The sequence below is a fragment of the Chionomys nivalis genome, chromosome 1, assembly GCF_950005125.1.
Source record: "Chionomys nivalis chromosome 1, mChiNiv1.1, whole genome shotgun sequence".
In the NCBI taxonomy this organism is placed as follows: domain Eukaryota; kingdom Metazoa; phylum Chordata; class Mammalia; order Rodentia; family Cricetidae; genus Chionomys; species Chionomys nivalis.
Genome location: NC_080086.1, coordinates 132,426,829 through 132,444,910, shown reverse-complemented (window position 1 = coordinate 132,444,910; position 18,082 = coordinate 132,426,829). Strand labels below are relative to the sequence as shown.

At 48.6% G+C, this 18,082-nt stretch overlaps 1 protein-coding gene across 1 annotated transcript in view; it reads left to right on the top strand.

Moving 5' to 3' along the window:
- The first annotated feature begins 893 nt into the window (after window positions 1-893).
- Ehd3 (EH domain containing 3) overlaps window positions 894-18,082 on the top strand; it is a 29,081-nt gene continuing 11,892 nt past the window's right edge. The window contains exons 1-3 of the mRNA XM_057778517.1: window positions 894-1,551; window positions 12,497-12,673; window positions 16,900-16,997. Of these exons, the coding sequence (XP_057634500.1) occupies window positions 1,325-1,551; window positions 12,497-12,673; window positions 16,900-16,997 (502 nt within the window). The 5' untranslated portion in view covers window positions 894-1,324. The remainder of the gene's footprint in view (window positions 1,552-12,496; window positions 12,674-16,899; window positions 16,998-18,082) is intronic.

Sequence of the window (18,082 nt, the reverse complement as noted above, 5' to 3'; positions counted from 1 at the left end):
CATTTTGTTAATACAACCATTATCAGGCTTCCCAGTTCTTGTTTGGCCCCAGTCCTGGTGCGCACATCCTTCCATGATTGTCTGCCATCATACCTTCCAGCTTTTTTGAAAGAAGCTCTGCCAAACTGTTCACACTGCCCCGGACTCACCAAGACCCCCTTTCTTTACAAGGACCCTTTACTTGTCCTCAAATACCTTCCTTTCCTCTCTCTCGGTTCATTCTTGAAGATCCGTCTCACAGCCGTGTTTCCTGTGATGCTTATAAATTTTCCACGGAAAAGCAAAAGATGATCCCCGTTTCCACATCCCTCTTCTCGTGTCTGCTGTAATTCTCAGGTCTGTCTTGCTGCACTCAGCTTTGTATGTAGTTGTGCAAATTATGTCGCTGCCCCTTAGCACACACTCCCTACGTGTGTGTGGTCTGCTGGGTTACCTGCTTTATTGTGGCGGGGGAGGGAAACAGTTTTGTCTTCATCCCAGGCCTAAAGAAAAGTTTAATTACTGGTACTGGTATTTGAGGTTATTTTATGTCACCTGACATCAGACCCTTCTTTCCATGCCCCAAGAAAAAAGACTACCCAACAGTGGAATCTTCCCCAGATAAACAGTACTGGTGTCCTCAGGGAACTGACCTCAGTAACCAAAGGAACTGGGTCTCAAAACAGGGAGTGTAGGTCAAGACTGTCTTAGGCGCCATTCCTGTCCCTGAGAGGGCGCTGCTCCTAAGGCAAATCTCTAGGGATGGGAAGGAAATACCAGTGCTTTCCCACAGGACTCTAGAAGCATCAGTTTGCAGATAGAGTCCGCGCGGTCGCAGAGCGCCTGCCCACAGACATGGCGGCGCCCTGCTCGGCTTCGCGTCGCCCGGACCGTGGGGCCGGCTGGGCTTTGCCAGTTCTCGGGGACTTCCTGCACGATTGGCATTTAAACACGCGCCGGGGGCGGCGGGATGCTGCTGCGGATGCGGAGCTGTGTGCGCGGCCGCCTACTCGGAGCTGCCTGGGCATCACAGCAGCGGAGCCCGAGCATCCTCTAGCCACGCATCTTGGGGAGACCCAGGACCTCCCCCCACCACCTCCCCACCCCCACCCCGCACCGGCTTCCCGGTAGGTTCGTTTTTAATTTCCAAGACTTCAGCTCTCCTGGCTCAGCTCACAGCATCCTGCTCACCAGCCCTGCTGCGGATGAAGCAGGGACTGGGCTGGGTCCAGCAAGTGGGGCAGCCCGGGCCATGGTGCATCTGAGCCCGGTGCTCCGGTGAGGTGGTGGCGGCGACTCGACCCAAGCGGGTGCCTCTCCCTGGAGCCTTTCCCCAGCTGCCACCATGTTCAGCTGGCTGGGTAACGATGATCGTCGCAAGAAGGACCCCGAGGTCTTCCAAACTGTGAGTGATGGACTCAAGAAACTCTACAAGAGTAAGCTGCTGCCCCTGGAAGAATATTACCGCTTCCATGAGTTCCACTCGCCTGCCCTGGAGGATGCTGATTTCGACAACAAGCCCATGGTCCTGTTGGTGGGCCAGTACTCTACTGGAAAGACCACCTTCATCAGGTGAGCCACGGCTGGGTGCTGAGCCTTCAGGGTGACATGGAAAGTCTTGATTAAGGGCTCCGAAGAAATCCCTGTGGGAGGCTTCAAAAGTTGACCCTGCTGCCAAGTCCCCCTTGAATCCTACATGATGCCGCTCCGCTTTCTTAGCCCTTGGTCAATTTGAAGCGTTCAAATTACGAATCATCTCTGTTGTCTGATTTGTGCATTGTGAAGCTGAGGCAAAGAAGGAACCAGGCATCTCGTACAGCCGGGGGTGTCGTAACCCTCCCTTTGGCTAGGACCTCTCCTCTTGTGTAGAGCAGCCTTACCTTTACAGCTGAGTTGTTCTCACGGTCACAGGCCTGGGAGTGGTGGTGGACTGTGGACCTTGGAGCCTCTTGTGGTTTTTTTGTTGTTGTTGTTTTGTTTTTTTAATCATTTTTCCTTCTCTATCTCAGAGCTTTTGCGTCTTTCTCTTAGAGACTCAAAGGATTGTGAAGCAAGCCCAGAAACAGAATACTTTTAATATCTGTTTCCTTCTTTCATCTTAATAGTTCAGTAATAATATTAAAGACTCACCAAAGTAGAGGAGATACTGATGTGCCTCATCCAGCCCCTTGACTTTGCAGGCAAGATAGCAGAGGTGATGGGGAGAGGAAGTGATGGTTCAGAGCCACACAGTATGAATGCAGACCTGGGATGTGGCCCTAGGTGCATGTGAGGAAATGTTAGCTAGAAGCCTGTAACTTCAACAGTGAGTCTTCCATTCCTTTAAATGATAGAGTTTGGGGGCTTGAGGTATCCTTAAGTCCTGCAGGCATTCAAAGAGAGAGGTCTGCGTATTTTCCACCAGAGTCAGGAACATCCCTATCTGAGGAGCAGGCCTCTCTCCGTCTTCAGTGTGCACAGTCTGCAAGGCCCAGTTGTCTTTGCAAAGACTGAGGAGTGCTTATGGGTTCTTACAATGTGGAGAGAGGGCTTGGTGCCCTCCCAGAGTCAAGGGTACTCCCCTGCAGAAGCAGCTGTCCTCTTTATTTCTGGGTTGGTGTTTGTGATGTATAAAACCATGTGCTTTGTTTGGTGATGAAATCAGGAGAGTTGACAGTCCGGTGACTCATTTTCTTCAGTGCTAAACTTCTGGGAGCCCTGTGCGCAGCCTGCTAACCTGTCATGTCTGAACGGGAACCAAGTCAAGTTTGTCTTTCGGCTGTCCACTAGACCAGAAGCTTTACAAGGTCAAATGATTTCTAAAGTGAGAGCTCGGGGTGGGAGTAATGGTTTGCTGACTCTATTTTAAATAGGAGAGTTTAATCAATTACTTTCACTTTATTCTTAAAAATCTAAATCACTTTCCTTAAAAAAAAAAAAACTAATGAAAGATGTAGAGCTATCTTTAGAAAAATACATGAATACCCTAAATTTGCCTGTAGTGTTGAGTGGATTTAACTGGAAACGCAGAGGGAGAATCTTGGATTCAAGATCAGCCATTCATTTTTATTAAGCATCGATAGGTACCAAACGTGTTTCAGAGATACCTGAGTTGGGTACACAAGGTCTTTTGTGATCAGTGCCTTCCACTCTGCTAGGTTTTGTCTTCTGGGAAATGTGGGCCACCTGCAAACTGCTCTTAGCCTTGCACAGCCTGCCCTGGCCCTCTGATCATCCTTGGTCATGACCCTAAGGACATTAAGCTGCTGGAACATCTTCCCACAGCAAGGGTACTTGCAAGGTAGGCTCTGTGCCTGAGCCTCTCTCCAGGACCTCAGCTCTGGGAATTTCCCAGCAGCCATCTTGGAAAATGGGAGGGAAGAAGGGAGGCAAATGTTTTAAGAGCAGGGTCCCAAGCAGAGAAGGTTTAAAGTGTCTTTATGTGAGATACCCACCTGATTTTGCCTGAGTCATCGCTGGCTGTTACTAGGTCTGAGAAAGTGACTGGGTGACATACCCCACATTAGCCCTTATCTGACGGGGACAGAAGGCTAAGGGGGGCAGATCCCTCCCCTCTCTTATCCTCCAAGCCCAAGGGGTCCCCCTTCCCGCTCTCACCAGTAACTGAATTTAGCTCATGCTTCCAAAGCTGTTTCCCCTCTAGAAAGAGTCATCTGGTAGGGCAGGAGGGGGAGAGTGTTCTCTAGCAGAGCAAGAGGGGGCAAAACATAAAGGTTTTCCCAAACCAAACTGCACACTTTGCTTCCCCCTCATAAAATCCCAACGATTTCATTTATTACTACAAAGTAAAAAAGAGAAAAAAAATGAAAATGAAACAAAACTGTCCCTAACCTAAATCCCAAGAGAAAACATTAAAAATAGTATATTTACCTTCCCTGTACTACAGCTCTTTTATACTCTGTTGAAGACATGCCATGAATGTAATTTTGTATGCTAGAGATTTTTTTAGTTATCGTTATAGTGTGAATACGCCCCACATAACCATCGTTTTTGTGGGCTGTATAATATTTTACTTCGTGTAGATGCAGTTTGTTTCTTAATTAGCTATACTGCTTTTGAGAGTTCCTGGTTGTTCCTAATTTGTTCACTACTACAAGATTACCCCGAATAGCATCTTCCGCACAGACTGGCTCTTTTTTTTTCCCAGAGTTTCCCAGAAGCAGAATTACTAGGCCAAAGGTTGTGCAGCATTTTTCGTAAATATTTAATTTTTAAAAAAAAACGTTCTGTATTAAGAATCACATTCTGCAGTTGTCTTACAAGATGGCAGTAGGCACAACTGGCACTTTCCTCTGTGCGCCCTTGTCTGTCCCTTGCCTTCCCATCTCTGTCTGAGGCCTGCACCTCAGAGGAACCTTTCCCCTCCAGAAACAAGGGTATGCGCCTTGGTTCCCTTCGTCCTTGGCGTTTCGTCTCCATCCACTTCCAACTCAGTTTCATCCACACCATGAAGTCCTATTTCTTGTCCTGGGAAGAACACACAGAAAGGACATTCTTCTAATAACTAATTAACGTGCTATGATCTCTGCCTGAAATAACTTCCCTGGCCTGAGGCCCGGCAACCCAGAGTAATAAAATAAACAATAAATTGGTCTGTGGGCTGCTCCCTCCAACACAGTCTGTCTCTTTGGAGCACAGTAGCTCTGTGTTCCTGGCAGCCTCCTTCTGCCTCTGCTGTTTCTCTTGCTGGCCTGCAACTCTAAGCCCCTCCTTCCTTGGACCTGTTAGACCCGCTGGCCACCCCTTCCTGTTTCTTTCCGTGCCTCCTCTGTCTGCTGGTGGTAGGGGTGTGAATGTAGGCTATTCCAGGTACCAGCTGCTACTGTGGCCTCCTTGAACCTTGCCTGGGCTGACATGGGGAGGTCTGAGATTCAAAACCCCCACTGGAATGTATGGGTTGATCTTGAGCCTCTTCTTTAGTGGGCCTTGAACTTTGGGGATGCAGGGTGTTCCAAAGTGAGGCCATCTTAGCTGGCCCTTTGAAGTGCTCATGCTTCTTTAAGAACTCTGCAGCATCCACCAAAGGTGACTAGTGCAGCATTTTCTTGGGGTTGCACCATCTCTTATCAGTCCCAGCATAGATAGGGATGGGGTCGTAATCCTTACCCTGGCCTTTAGTGTATGATTACCCCTAGGAAAGATGGTTTTCTTGGAAGCCAAAGGTAGAGAGGTCACCATCACAGGGACAGCCACTCATCTGTGGACTCAGTTCTGCCTGCAGCAGTACCTACACCACTTGAGGCTCCTGTTAGCCTGAGCCAAATGATTCTCTTATCATCAAGGACCCTGGTCCGTTGGGTTCAAAGTGGGCCTGGGTGAATATCCAGTTACTTCTATCTAAGGCTCATTGGTTTCTGAAGGGAGCAAAGCATTTCAGGCTAGAGGAGCTGTATCTGCCTGCCTCAGGTCCAGTTGAGGAATCACCTTGAAGCCAGGCATCTGGAGGGCACTAGAGACACCATTGGAGAAAGGTTTGTATCCCGTCTGCATTGGCTGTGGCACAAAGGTCTTACCTAGGCTAGGTCAACAGAACCTGGGATCCCCTACTTCCTAGCCAAGAGGCTGATGGAGAAGGGTAAGGTAGGTCACAGCAGCATTCCTCTCTGACCTTCAGTTTTGTTATCTATACAGTGTGAGTCTTAACAACTACCTCATGGGAATGGGATGGGAATGGGATAGTTCATAGCCAGTCCAACACCATTTAGTTCCAGGTACTATGATGGGCGTGGTGCCATTCCTCCCTTCTTTCTAGCTGAGGTTGACCCTCAAGAGATAGGGGACAGTCTCCTTCCAGCACTGCCACAGCCTGATGAAGGTAAGGGCATGCTGCCTCTCCATACTATATACAGGAGGCCAGAGTCATTATTGTCCTGTGTGGGCAGACTTGTCACAGGGTGGAGCCAGGAAGTGAATGCTAAGAGCAGACGATCCGAGCTCTAAACTATCCTTCTGCAGCAAGCACTTCCCACAGTGGAGGGTTCTGTGCCCACAGCACCATGGCCAGTTTGCCTGGGGCGTGGAGCTAACTTTTCTTAACCTAGCCATGGAGAGCCTTCCACCCACTTTGTGTGTACACGTTACGGTTTCCCTAAATTCAGTCAGGCTAATGGAACAAGAATTATCCTGACCTTATTTTAAAGTAGGAGGAGCCATGGCTGAGTGACCCAAAGATACAGATGTGTGACACAAAAACCCGTGATACTGCACAGCTGTGCAGAGGAGGAACCCTGAGGTCTGCTGTTGCCCAAATGAGGGGAGAGTGTGTGTGGTTTGGGTGAGGCGGCAATGAATCTGTTAAGGCTTGAGTACACATCTGAGCTGCGTCTAGAGATGAGGTGGGGATCTGCCGAGTACCTGCAGGCGACATGGAAGGGATCATTTTCTCTAATTACTGTTTGTGTCCTTGTGGGCAACGTCTGCTGTAGCCTTGCTTTCCCAGAACATGAGTATTACCTGAAACGGTTTTACTTTTTAGCTGTCGTAGTTAGGAACTAGGCGTTTCCCTACTTTATACATCAGGTAGGTAGCGGCTATTCTTTGAAAATTTTACCTATTTGTTTACTTAGCATGTGGGTACATGTGTGCATGTGTCTGTGCCTGCCTATATGTGTGTACTGTATGTGGCGGTCAGAGGATAACTTCAGCGTGGGTTCTCTCTTTCCACTATGCCAGAGATCAATCTCACTCCACTTGTCAGGCTTGGCAGCAGGCGCCTTTACCCACTGAGCCGTCTTGCTGGCCCTCCTATTATTTTGAGCAACTTTTCCAGGGTCATGTGGGTGGTAGATTTGTATGAGTTCCCTAAGCCACTCAAGAGAACAACAGATTCTCCAGATGACTTGGGGCACCCAACCCAGAGCCTCCAACAGCAGTATTTGCAGCCCCCCCCCCCAACCTTTCAGTTCTTTCTCCCAGGGTGTAGTCTCAGTAGCAGTTCAAAGCCTGGGCCTCTGTCTGGAGAGATGGGTGCCTGAAAGGCAGGCCTGGTTGAGATTCTTGGCTCTATGCCGAACCCTGGATACTTAAGTCATCAGTAAAGGAGACCACATACTGAGATTGCCAACCAAGAAGGGCCTAAAAAAAATGAGGAAAATGTTATGAAGTAATGTTCTAGTTAAGAAGCATATGAAGAAAAATTGCCCTCGTGGGGAAAAATCAGATTTGTGTTGAGTTTCCCCACACATATTTCATGGTTTAGCTTTTATTTATCTTGCATTGGATGGCAAAGGAGAGGAGGCACCAAAATCCTGTCAGTGTGTGGGACCTCAAACTAGACATGTTAGTTTTCGGCTGACTCCGCTTCAAAACTGAACTGATGTCACGGCATGGCGCAGGTAAGGCTGATGACGTGGGGTGGCCACACGGAACAGCCTCAGAGTGTTCTGTCCCTCCTTATTTCATGTGTCCCTGTCTCTGCTCGTCCCAGCCAGGCTTGGATTCAGTCTTCTTTTATTAGCCAGCTGTGGGAATGTTTTCACCCAGCAACAGAGGCGATCTGTCCCACTCCCCGTAAGGAAGCAGTGCATGAGATTCCTCAATAGATTCTCCTTTCCGGACACAGTGGTGGCTTTGTGTGAGGGGTACCCAGTGCCACAAGAGAAACCCAAATGTTTCTGAGAATTTATCCCACCCAGTTCTCTGACTGTAGCCTCCGGGCCTTCTGGTGGTCTCCCTTAGACTCTGTGTTTCCCCAGACCCATATGTGGTGAGCAAGTTTCGGGTCATGTGAGCTTAAGAGGCCAGCAGGCCCAGCCACCTCAGGCCGTGGCTCCGTAACTCTGCAGGAAGCTGACCTGTTGGGTTGGGCAAGTTGCCCTTTGTTCATCTGCTGAGTACAGCATGTTTCCCAGGGCTGGAATCTGAGCTGCCTTTTAAAGAACATAGCTCATTGCTGCTGCTGCTTTCTTCGTTCTGGACATTTTTGAGGCTGCCTCAGAATGGATCTTTCCATCCGTTTAGTTCAGTTGTGGTGTGGGAGATCCTTCTGTCTATGTGTTGTTTTTATTGGTTAATGACTAAAGAAACTGCCTTGGCCTGTTAGTAGGGCAGAACTTAGGTAGGTGGAGAAAACTGGACTGAATTCTGGGAGAAGGAAGGCAGAGTCAAGGAGATGCCATGGAACCACCACCAGAGATAGACGTGCTGAAACTTTAGCTGGTAAGCCACAGCCACGTGGGGATACACAGATTAATGGAAATGGGTTAAATTAGTATGTAAGAGTTAGCCAATAAAAAGCTAGAGCTAACAGGCCAAGCAGTGATTTAATTAATACAGTTTCTGTATGATTATTTCGGGAACCAATAAGCGGCCTTGCTGCAACACAGTTGTCCCCAAAGTTCCCATCTACACCCACCACACCGACCTCCTCCAAGGGGCTGCACAGGACTTAGCTGCCAACATCAACTGTCCCGTCAGCACATGGATTCCCACAGAGCATCTGGCCTTACTGTTCCTAATTGTCCTTGTGAAAACCGCAGGACCAGGACCTGCTCCTGTCACCCGGTAGCAGCAACTTTTGTGTGCCACCTGCAGTCACTGAGATTGAGTGGGCACCCAGGACCTGAGTTCCTAGAGATACATGTTCTTAGGTTTGTGGGTGGGTCCCAAAGCCTCCCCTTTCCCTCAGGCCCTGACGTTAGTCAGCTTTCTTGCCAAATCGTAGACTTTTGTATCTTCTCTCACTTTCTGTTTCTAGTTCCACATGGGCAGGACATCATTTTTGGCCTGTCCCAAGAGGTGGCTCCATTTCTTGGAGGAGGCTTAAGCCATAGAAGGAGATGGTAGGTATAGTGATTAAAGGCATGGGTTCTTACATCCAAATACCAGGTTCAAATCCTAGGCTATCTGTAACCCATGTTTTGTCTCATCCCCTTTAAAATGAGATAAGACACTCAGTATCGGGTACCAATTAAATGTGTAATGATTGTGACCATTGAACTTTCCAAACGGCCTTCAAGGTAGATTTACTTCCCAGGTACATTTGACAAGGAGGACATAACACTCCCAACCTAGTACATATGGATCTGAAGTGAGATGAACCATGGAACATTTAGGACAATGTCTAGCCTATTGCAGGCAAGCAGTAAGGCTAAACTATGATACTCTATGTGGTAGTGGGAGATGCTGAGGCCAGTGTTTAAATTGGGTGCCTTCTAAAAGGCATAGCCCTCGTAGTTAGAAAGCCCATGGTCCTGTCTCATCTAGGAAGTTCCCAAGGGAAAAAGGTCACCAGGAAAGCAGAAAGTAGAACCCTGTGTGCGACTTCCATGTTTATTCTCATCACAGTTCCAATACAAGAACTCAAAGTGACTGTCTAATTGGGAGAAATCCTTCCTTTATATTCCCAGTTGTTGGGTGTGGCTAGTTGAGGTATGAGGGGCTTCCCGAGGTGAGTAAGACTTACAAAACTTCCTAATAGTAATACTGCTGTTGTCTAATTCGCCTCTTGGACAACAGCACTCCAGGCTCTGAGAAATCAACAGCTTCCTCTGGGACTGGGGCTACAGCAGCTGCTCCCACAGGCTCCTTGGGGACTGAGTCCGTAGCAACCCAGCCTAAACTGCCTGGGAACGTGGAGTAGAGTACTACTCTGAAGGCTTCCTGAAGGCACAGAGAGCCCACTGGGGACCCAGAGGAAGCCAGCAGGAAACCTAGAGAGGCAACGGATAGCAGGGGGCTTAGGCTTGGGTTAGGGAAGCTGGGCCTCTGGCTCCGGATCTGCTTTGTCTTTCCCAGCCCTTGGTCAGCTTTCTGGGGAGTGATTTCTCAGAGGCGTCCAAGATGGTAGAAGGGTGACACCCATGTCTCACTGATTGGAGGTTGGGGCCCAGCCCTATTACTCTGAGAAAAGCTACATCTGATGGAGGAGTTACTTTCATTTAATAAAGAAACTGCCTTGGCCCATTTATAGGCCAGCCCTTAGGTGGGTGGAGTAAACAGACAAAATGCTGGGAAAAAGAAGCCGAGTCAGGAGTCGCCATGATTCTCCCACTCCAGACAGACACAGGTTAAGATCTTTCCTGGTAAGCCAGCTCATGGTACTACACAGAATATTAGAAATGGGTTAGATCAATATGTAAGAGCTAGCCAATAAGAGGCTGGAACTAATGGGCCAGGCAGGGTTCAAAAGAATACAGTTTCTGTGTAATTATTTCGGGGCATAAGCTAGCCATGCGGGCGGCTGGGTGCCGGGGACGCAGCCCTGCTGCTCATATTACATACATCACTCTTCAACTTCCTCGGTGCCTACCTCAAGTGGCACCTCAGGGATGAAAGAGACAGCATTGTCAGTTTCAGAATAAAATGTGACTTAGAATTGCTATTACATGTCAATGGTTATTACCAGGAAAATGATAGCGTTGATACAGAGCATCCCATAATGCCCTGGGCCATGTGCTTGAATCATCTGGGAATCTTCTAAAGCCATGGTTCTCTACCTTTCTAATGCTTTGATACGGTTCCTCGTGTTGTGGTGACCCCTCTGTCCCAACCATAAAGTTAATTTCGTTGCTCTTTGTTCCCGAGACCTCACTTTGTAGGTCTGTGTTTCTCAGGCAGTGTCCCTTGGCTCTCTCAAGACTATCCTCTGTCTGGCCAATCCGTGCACTTGTATTCAGTGCAGCCTCCCAATGTCTGTGTCCAGACTTGTGCTGGGATCCTAAAGGGCTCTGTTGTCTGGTGGTGGTGGTGACTACTCCCTGGGTAAGCATGTCCCTTTGCTCTTAGCCTCTATAAGGGGCAGCAGAGCGGGGCAAACAGGTAGCCTTGGGCTCTCACTGCCAAGGCCTAGAGAAGAACAGAGAGGTACCTGTTATGCCGTGCCATGGCCAGAATTTCAGAAGCAACCATCCTCCTGCCCCCTCGAAAGCACTCTTCATCAAGGGAAGAGAATAAATGACTGTAGATGATACCCAGAGTCCTTCCCTGGCACAGTGGCCCAGGAAACAGAAGGCCCTCCGGAGATCACATTGACCAGTCTCCTAGTGGAACAAACCGTGAGGCTCAGAGCAGGGAAGGGGCCTGCTTGGGGTCGTGTGTGAGCAGAATCAGGTGCAGGAAGTAGAAAGGGAAGGCGTTAAAAACCACCCCCTAAAAATAGGCAACCACCCCTCCTCTGCTCCCCTTCTTTCACTGAGGTGTGTCAATTTCCGAACAGCCGTTTCTCTCCCTTCTAGACAATAGAAACTGCTGTTAGATAGTGAGAAGGATTTCACTAAGAAGCATTTGTAATAATTCACATCACGGGATTACACATAGTGATTAACAAGGGTAAAGTAAATTTGGGCTGTCTCCCAGATGTATTACGCATAAAATGAAACCCCTGCATAGCTATTATCTGCATAATCTTGCAGAGTATGTAAATTCCCACCTAGAGGCTGCACAACATCCTCTGTGGTTACTAAGTCTGTACCAGTTGGGGGCAGGGTACAGGGTACGTGTGTGTGCGCGGGTGTCAGGTGCAGTAGAAAAACATCAGTAGTTAAAAGGTAAATTTTGATTCCACTTCAGGTAGAAATGATAAAACTCAAACCCTTTAAAAGAATGCACGGCTAGACTTTCCAACCAAGAGCCCCTCCACAAACTGAAATCTTGGTATGGAAACTTCCCGAAGCCTAAGGGCACAAGGGAGGGAAGGTGCTTGTGGAAGAAGTCCAGCACAGGGTGTCTTGAATGTGGTCACATGCTGGAAGCTGCGCCAATTGAGTCGTGACAAGAAGGGAAGGTATAAACTCTTAAAAACTCCAGTTGGCCAATGAGATGGCTCAGAGGGGAGAACTCCTGCCACCAAGCCTAATGGCTTGAGTTTCATCCCGAGAACTCACGGTGGCAGGAGAGAGCCAGTTCATTAAAGTATTCTCTGATTTTCACACAGGCACAGTGACACATGTCAGCACACATACACACACACACACACAAACAAATACATAAATAAGACTACAACACACACAGTAAATAATAAAAATAAGAAAAAACCTTCGGTCATCTATGTGTAAGTATGCATACTCACAAAAACTGTAGCGTGTGTATAAATGGAATATTTCTACAGAACACACACAAAAAATCTAGCATGGGTTACAATTCATTTTGCATAGTTTACCCTTCAGGCTGCTTTTCCATTATATCACATTAAACACTCTGTATTAAATAACTAGTCATATATATAGCTAATGATCTCCAAGAAGCCAGGAGAGCCTTGGATTGTCTGATTCTTTGCCTGTGTGTGTGAATTTCAACAGTAACCTTGATTTGTGAACTCTGCATTACCCTAGTTAGGGATCGACTTCAGCCCATGGTTGCTTCAGAGTTCAAGCCTTGGCTTTCCTTCATCCCTTCCTGAGTCAAGAAGGGGGAAAGGACCAAGAAAACTGAGTGTGGAGTTCAGCTAAATCCTACCTCCTCTGCACAGTGCTTGCTCTGGCTCTGTCCCTGCCTCGTGATCTGTGTCTATTCAGCTGTGTAGTAGACAAACGGGCCATCTATGAGCACCAAGCTTACATGACTGCACCGTTTCCTGCAGGTACCTGCTGGAACAGGATTTCCCAGGCATGAGGATTGGGCCGGAGCCGACCACTGATTCCTTCATAGCGGTGATGCAAGGAGACGTAGAGGGGATCATCCCTGGGAACGCCCTGGTGGTGGATCCAAAGAAACCCTTCCGAAAGCTCAATGCCTTTGGCAATGCCTTCTTGAACAGGTGAGTCCGGGTGCTGGGGGTCAGGGCGGGTGCACAATGCTGGGTGGGTTCTTTGCTTCTTTTTGAAGCACAGGGGTGAAAGGAGAGGGGTGTGGTTCTGGGAAATTGTCATTTCTATGCTAGCCGCTTGACTGTCTCCTGAGTCTAACTGAGTCGTCATCATGGGCTGTGGGACTTGACAGCTGTGAGTGCTAGGCTGAGGCCACCTGATTACCGAGTAGGGAGAGACCTGACAGTGTCCTACCTTGCCCTACCCCAGTAAAAGTGTCAAAGGGAAGTTACATGTTTTCCAGGACTTGCTTACACTATGCCTGGGATTATTTGTCCAAAGAGAAGGGAGCAATAGAAGGTTCTTTCTTGTTCCTGAATGTTCTTACCTGGAAAGAAAGCTAGAGAGGCCTTGAGTTTGACCAGTAGTTCTTTTAACCTCCCTGTGTGACCTTGGGCAGGTCACCTCCCTCCCCTTAGGATGAGTTCAGGCCTGAAAATACCAAAGTCACCATGAGGCTTTGAGAAAGCCCTACACCAGTGGTTCTCAACCTTCCTAATGCTGTGACCCTTTAATACAGTTCCTCATGTTGTGGTGACCCCAACCATAAAATTATCTGTGTTGCTACTTCATAACTGTAATTTTGCTGTTGTTATAAATCATAGTGTAAATATCTGTTTTCCAATGGCCTGCCTTAGGCGACCCCTGTGAATGGTCGTTCAATCCCCCAAGGGGTTGCGACCCACAGGTTGAGAACCACTGCTCTAGCAAGTGTATGATAAGCTAATCTCAGCCTTCATGCTATAACTCTTCTCAACTGGAGTGGACAGGATCCTGGCTGTGCTTGTCAATGGTTAATCCATTTTACATGTACTCTGCACTTCATTTCAAGGCTACTCTTTCTTATTGGAGATATTTCAAGTAAAAGAGAAGATCCTAGACTTTGGCTTTGGATGAGCCTGGAATCAGATCCCACCTTGAACTGTGGATCTTGGACAAGTTACCAAGCTCTTGTGTGCCTCACTTTGCTCATGTGTAATACAGGACAACGATACTATCATTGGCCGGGTTGAAGCAGAGGCAAGTGAGAGTCTGAACACCGGGTAGAGTGTCTAACAGAATGGTAGGTTATGGTTAGGATGGCCAGTGTCAGTGCACAGTAACTAACAGAATGGTAGGTTATGGAGGACAGCCAGTGACTGTGTGGATTTCCTGCTTTTTGTTTTTAAATTCGATTCCTGGACTGGGAAGATGGCTCAGAGGTTAAAAACAGAGGACTCAAGTTCCGTCACAACACTGACCTCCAGCAGCTCACTGTAGGGGATCCAGCACCACCCAGCACAGACACACATAGAAACACATACTTAAAAGAATTTTAAATTAATCTTTAAACTGATTTCCTAATTTTTCAGTGAGAGAAATGGGTACCCATTTATAGCGTTTCTATCTCTGGAAATTGAGGCTTGTTGCCCAGAAACATTCTCAATATCTCTTATCCTGTAAACTTTCCTGTAGTGATATAACCCACAGTACTTTGAGACAAGAAGGGACAGGTGACCTGGTGTGGGAGGGACAGTGTAGAATGCCAACTGGCAGGGCATGTTTCCTGGGGGACAAGAAATCACTTGTGGGGAGTTGGTCTAGTAGGGAGGATCCTCAGGAGGTGGGCATGGTTTCTTAGAAAGGAAAGTTGAATCTGCATAAATGGATCGGGGTGGTGGGTACTGAGGTGCATGAGGTGGGGTCCTTAGGACCAGGAGTTTCCGCTACCTGGAGCTGAGGGACAGAGGCCTGATCCAGGTAGAGGGGGAAAGGGCACATGGAATACTAAAATACAGAATAGTATTGTTGAAAGGGATGTAGAAGGATGAGCCAGCTGGGGGTGAGCCGGGGCGTCTGGGAGTGGGAGACATGATGCATTCAATTTCGGATACCTCAGTTTGCAGCGAGTGACCGTGAGTCAGTGAGGGAGTTTCATTCTTCAGAGGCAAAGATGAGCTAGCTTCCAGGTGAGAGGAGAGAAGAACTTGGGGTACCTGAGAGTCGGTCATCAAAAGAGATGGGAGGGCTAGGTTAGCGGTTAAGCTCCTTCAGGATAACTGTGCTTACAGTGATAATAGTATCTCTGTGTAATGACATGCGGTCAATTATGATAACAGATCTATGTAATTACCGTAGTAGCCAGCACATTCCTGAGGGAGGAGTGCCTTTATGTCATGAACCAAACCCAGGAGGGCCCACTGACTATATGATTAATTTGACTTTTGAAAACAAGGACGCATATGCGTGAAAAGTCTGGTTAACAACACATAACCTCTTTCAGTACTGTGGTCTTCATCCATAAGATGATGAAATGCAAGTCACAGACTCTCTGGACGCCCCACTCTCCTCCTGTGAACATGTAAAGATAACCTGAGAGAGGAAAAGCATCCAGAGAGCGGGTAGCTGTGACTGTGTGGATTTCACAGTTGGAATTGAGGGGGAGAAGGGAGAGGGAAGACGCAGCCTCATTGTCTGTCTTGCTGAACTGCTTTCTCTTTTAAACCATAGGGAAAAATATAATTTAAAGTATTCTAAAAATGATTCATTAAAAGCCTAGATGTGAAGGCGCTGTGGGGTTGGGGAGTACACAGAAGGTGATCCCATCTCTGCCTAAAGCTTTGCTTTACCCTTCGGGAATTAAAATGTTAACTGGAAAGAGCAGACACAGGTGAGGTTCCTTCAGGGTTCCTGGCTACAGGGACCTGCACCATGCGGCTCTGGTGAAACAGACTGAGGAAAGAAAGCGGGGTAGCTGTCTTAAGGATGTCCCATCCCCCGGGCATGGTAGCAGGGAGTAGAGTGCTTGCTTTAGTGCAGAAAACTCTAGTCCTTGGAGGCAGCAGCTTGGTGAGCTCAGCAAGAGAAGTAAGACTCAGTCTAGTCCTTGAGCTCCTGCGGGAAGATAAGCTGCCTGTTTCACAGCAGGGGAGAATAGTCCCCAAAGGTGATGTAGGAAAGCCAGCATTTGACCTGGGCATGAAGCGATGGGGGAAATGACAACGGAAGGGTGAGCAAAGGGCTTCCAGGAAGGAGAACCTGAAGCGAGAAAGAAAAATACAAGCAGGGGGAGACAAAAGAAAGGGGCTTAGTGTAGGGCCCTCTAACTAGAGGACGGTGACAGTGTGCACACACCACTAAGACAGTGGCTGATGGGGCCAACTGAGGCCTGCCAGTAGTGACCACTCGTCAGTCCAGCGCTGGCTATAGAGTTTCACACCTCGTCAGCATCCATGGCTGCTCCTCCTGAGTACCATTAGACAAGCATCCTAGAGTCAAGTCTGGCTGAGTTAGCCCTGCAGATGCCCAGATAACACACTCCTGCGTGGTATGACTCATCTTTCAAGGACAGCCCCAATGCTACCTCCCCAGGAAACCCTCCTCTCAAACCATCTCTCTGCCAGGGCTCTAGCAAACCCTTCTTTGGCTTTGGGATGCTGGCACCTCTGCACCCTGGCTTGTCATCTTTGCCTCCACCAGAGGCAGGGATCAAAGTTGGTTTGTCATAGGACTCTTGACAGCAAGGGCTCAGAGCATGAGCCCAGACAGCCTCAGGGTCACCTGGGGAGTTTTTCAAAGAACAGATCTCCAGGCATATCGCAGTCACTTTCAGCATGGCTTCCTGTGGGTTTGTGATCTTCTGCTCTGCATCCATCTGCTTACTAGCTCATGCTAAATAAGGCTTGCAGAACACATGCAGGATGCACAGTGATGGGGGATACAGAGTGATCAGATCGGAGGGGGTTGCCATACCCTGACTACGTGCAGATCTCCAGGCTCCTCCTGCCCCGTGACTGGAAGCACTGTCTGGAGGAGGTAGAGTTCTGATTGGTTATCAGGAGTTGGCCAAGCTAGGTGAAGCCTTTCAAGGAAGGAAATGGCTGGCCAGGGATCATTAAAGACTTGAAGCCACAGGCATTTAAAACAAGGGTTTGGACACATACAGGAGGTAGGATTTCACTATGGAGCAGCCAACATTTTATCAAGCACCCTGGGTACCAAGCACTCCAAAACAGGATATGGTAGGTGGCAAGAGAACCATAACTCACTCCTGGGATTAGCCGGCATACTTAGCATGCCCACAGCAGGTGACCTGGTACCCTGTGGCCCACAGGATGGTCGGTGATTGAAGCCTTGAAGGTGAGCCAGTGAGGTGCCTCAGTAGCTCACCATAGCCTTCCTCTCACCATCCGTGCAGGTTTGTGTGTGCCCAGCTGCCCAATGCCGTGCTGGAGAGCATCAGTGTCATTGACACACCGGGGATCCTCTCCGGGGAGAAACAGAGGATCAGTCGAGGTAAGCGGCGTTCCTGGCGGGTGTTGGGCTGGTCATCCACTCCTGGCCTCTCCTGTTGTATCTGCTATGTGCCTCTGAGTAGCCCATTACCCTTTCAGTGTGGGTTTAGGATTTTTGAAGGCTGGCCTTGAACTCCTGATCCTCTTAAGTTACAGGTCTGTACCCTAATACCCCATTGGCCCAGCCTTTCTGTGCTATGCTTTTAGCAAGAAAATCAGATGAGATGCACTCTCGCCAAACCTGGTGCTAGCAGCCTGGACTGGGACCAAATTAGCACTCAGAAGTCTGCCTCCGGGAAGGGTCAGCCTTGTACTGGCAAGTCTCTCTGGGAAGTGGCCAGGGCTCTCTCCTGAGTTGACCTCAGGTGACACAGGCCTCCCTGTGGCATGTGCCTCAGCACCATTTGCTCCATGACTCCTTACTGATGTAGATCTGTCTGTCCATCTTGCCACCGCAGCAGGATCCAGAATCCCTTCCTCAAGGGCATGGCCTGTGCAGCTCAGTACCCATTTACTCCCAAGCCTCAGAGAAGATAAGCATGGACCAACAGGCATATGGCCCATGGCTGTGAATCCTTGAGGCTTAGCAGTGACAGGGAAGGTCCTGAGCTTCTCTCTCCTGCTAGGAGTAACTCTCCTCTAGGAAACGTGAGTATAGAAAGGCTCAGTTCCTTGGGGCCACACAGTAGCTGTGTGTGAGCCCAAGCAATGGGAGAGACTGCCCGAGAACACTTTGGGAAATAGCCTTCTCTAGGTGAGCCCCGGATAGGCCTTCTTAGAGCCCCACTTCTAAAGCTGTGTTGGGAGTGAGGCATCATGAAATATCTAAGCAGGACCTCCCTCTATCCCAGGAGGTAAAACCTGGAAAGGAGAGAGGAAGGGAGCAGCTGAATCGGGAGGGCATCTGGAAAACTGTGTTCCCAGTGCCTATAATTGGTGACCTGTGATGGAATGAGGAGCAGTCAGTCTGTACCACCAGAGCCCTGGGTCTGAGTCTAGGCCTTAAATGATGTAAGACTCGCAGGGCAGTCCACAGCTTGCAGGATAACAGCGGCAGAGTGGCACCTCAGGCTGCAGGCATTTGCA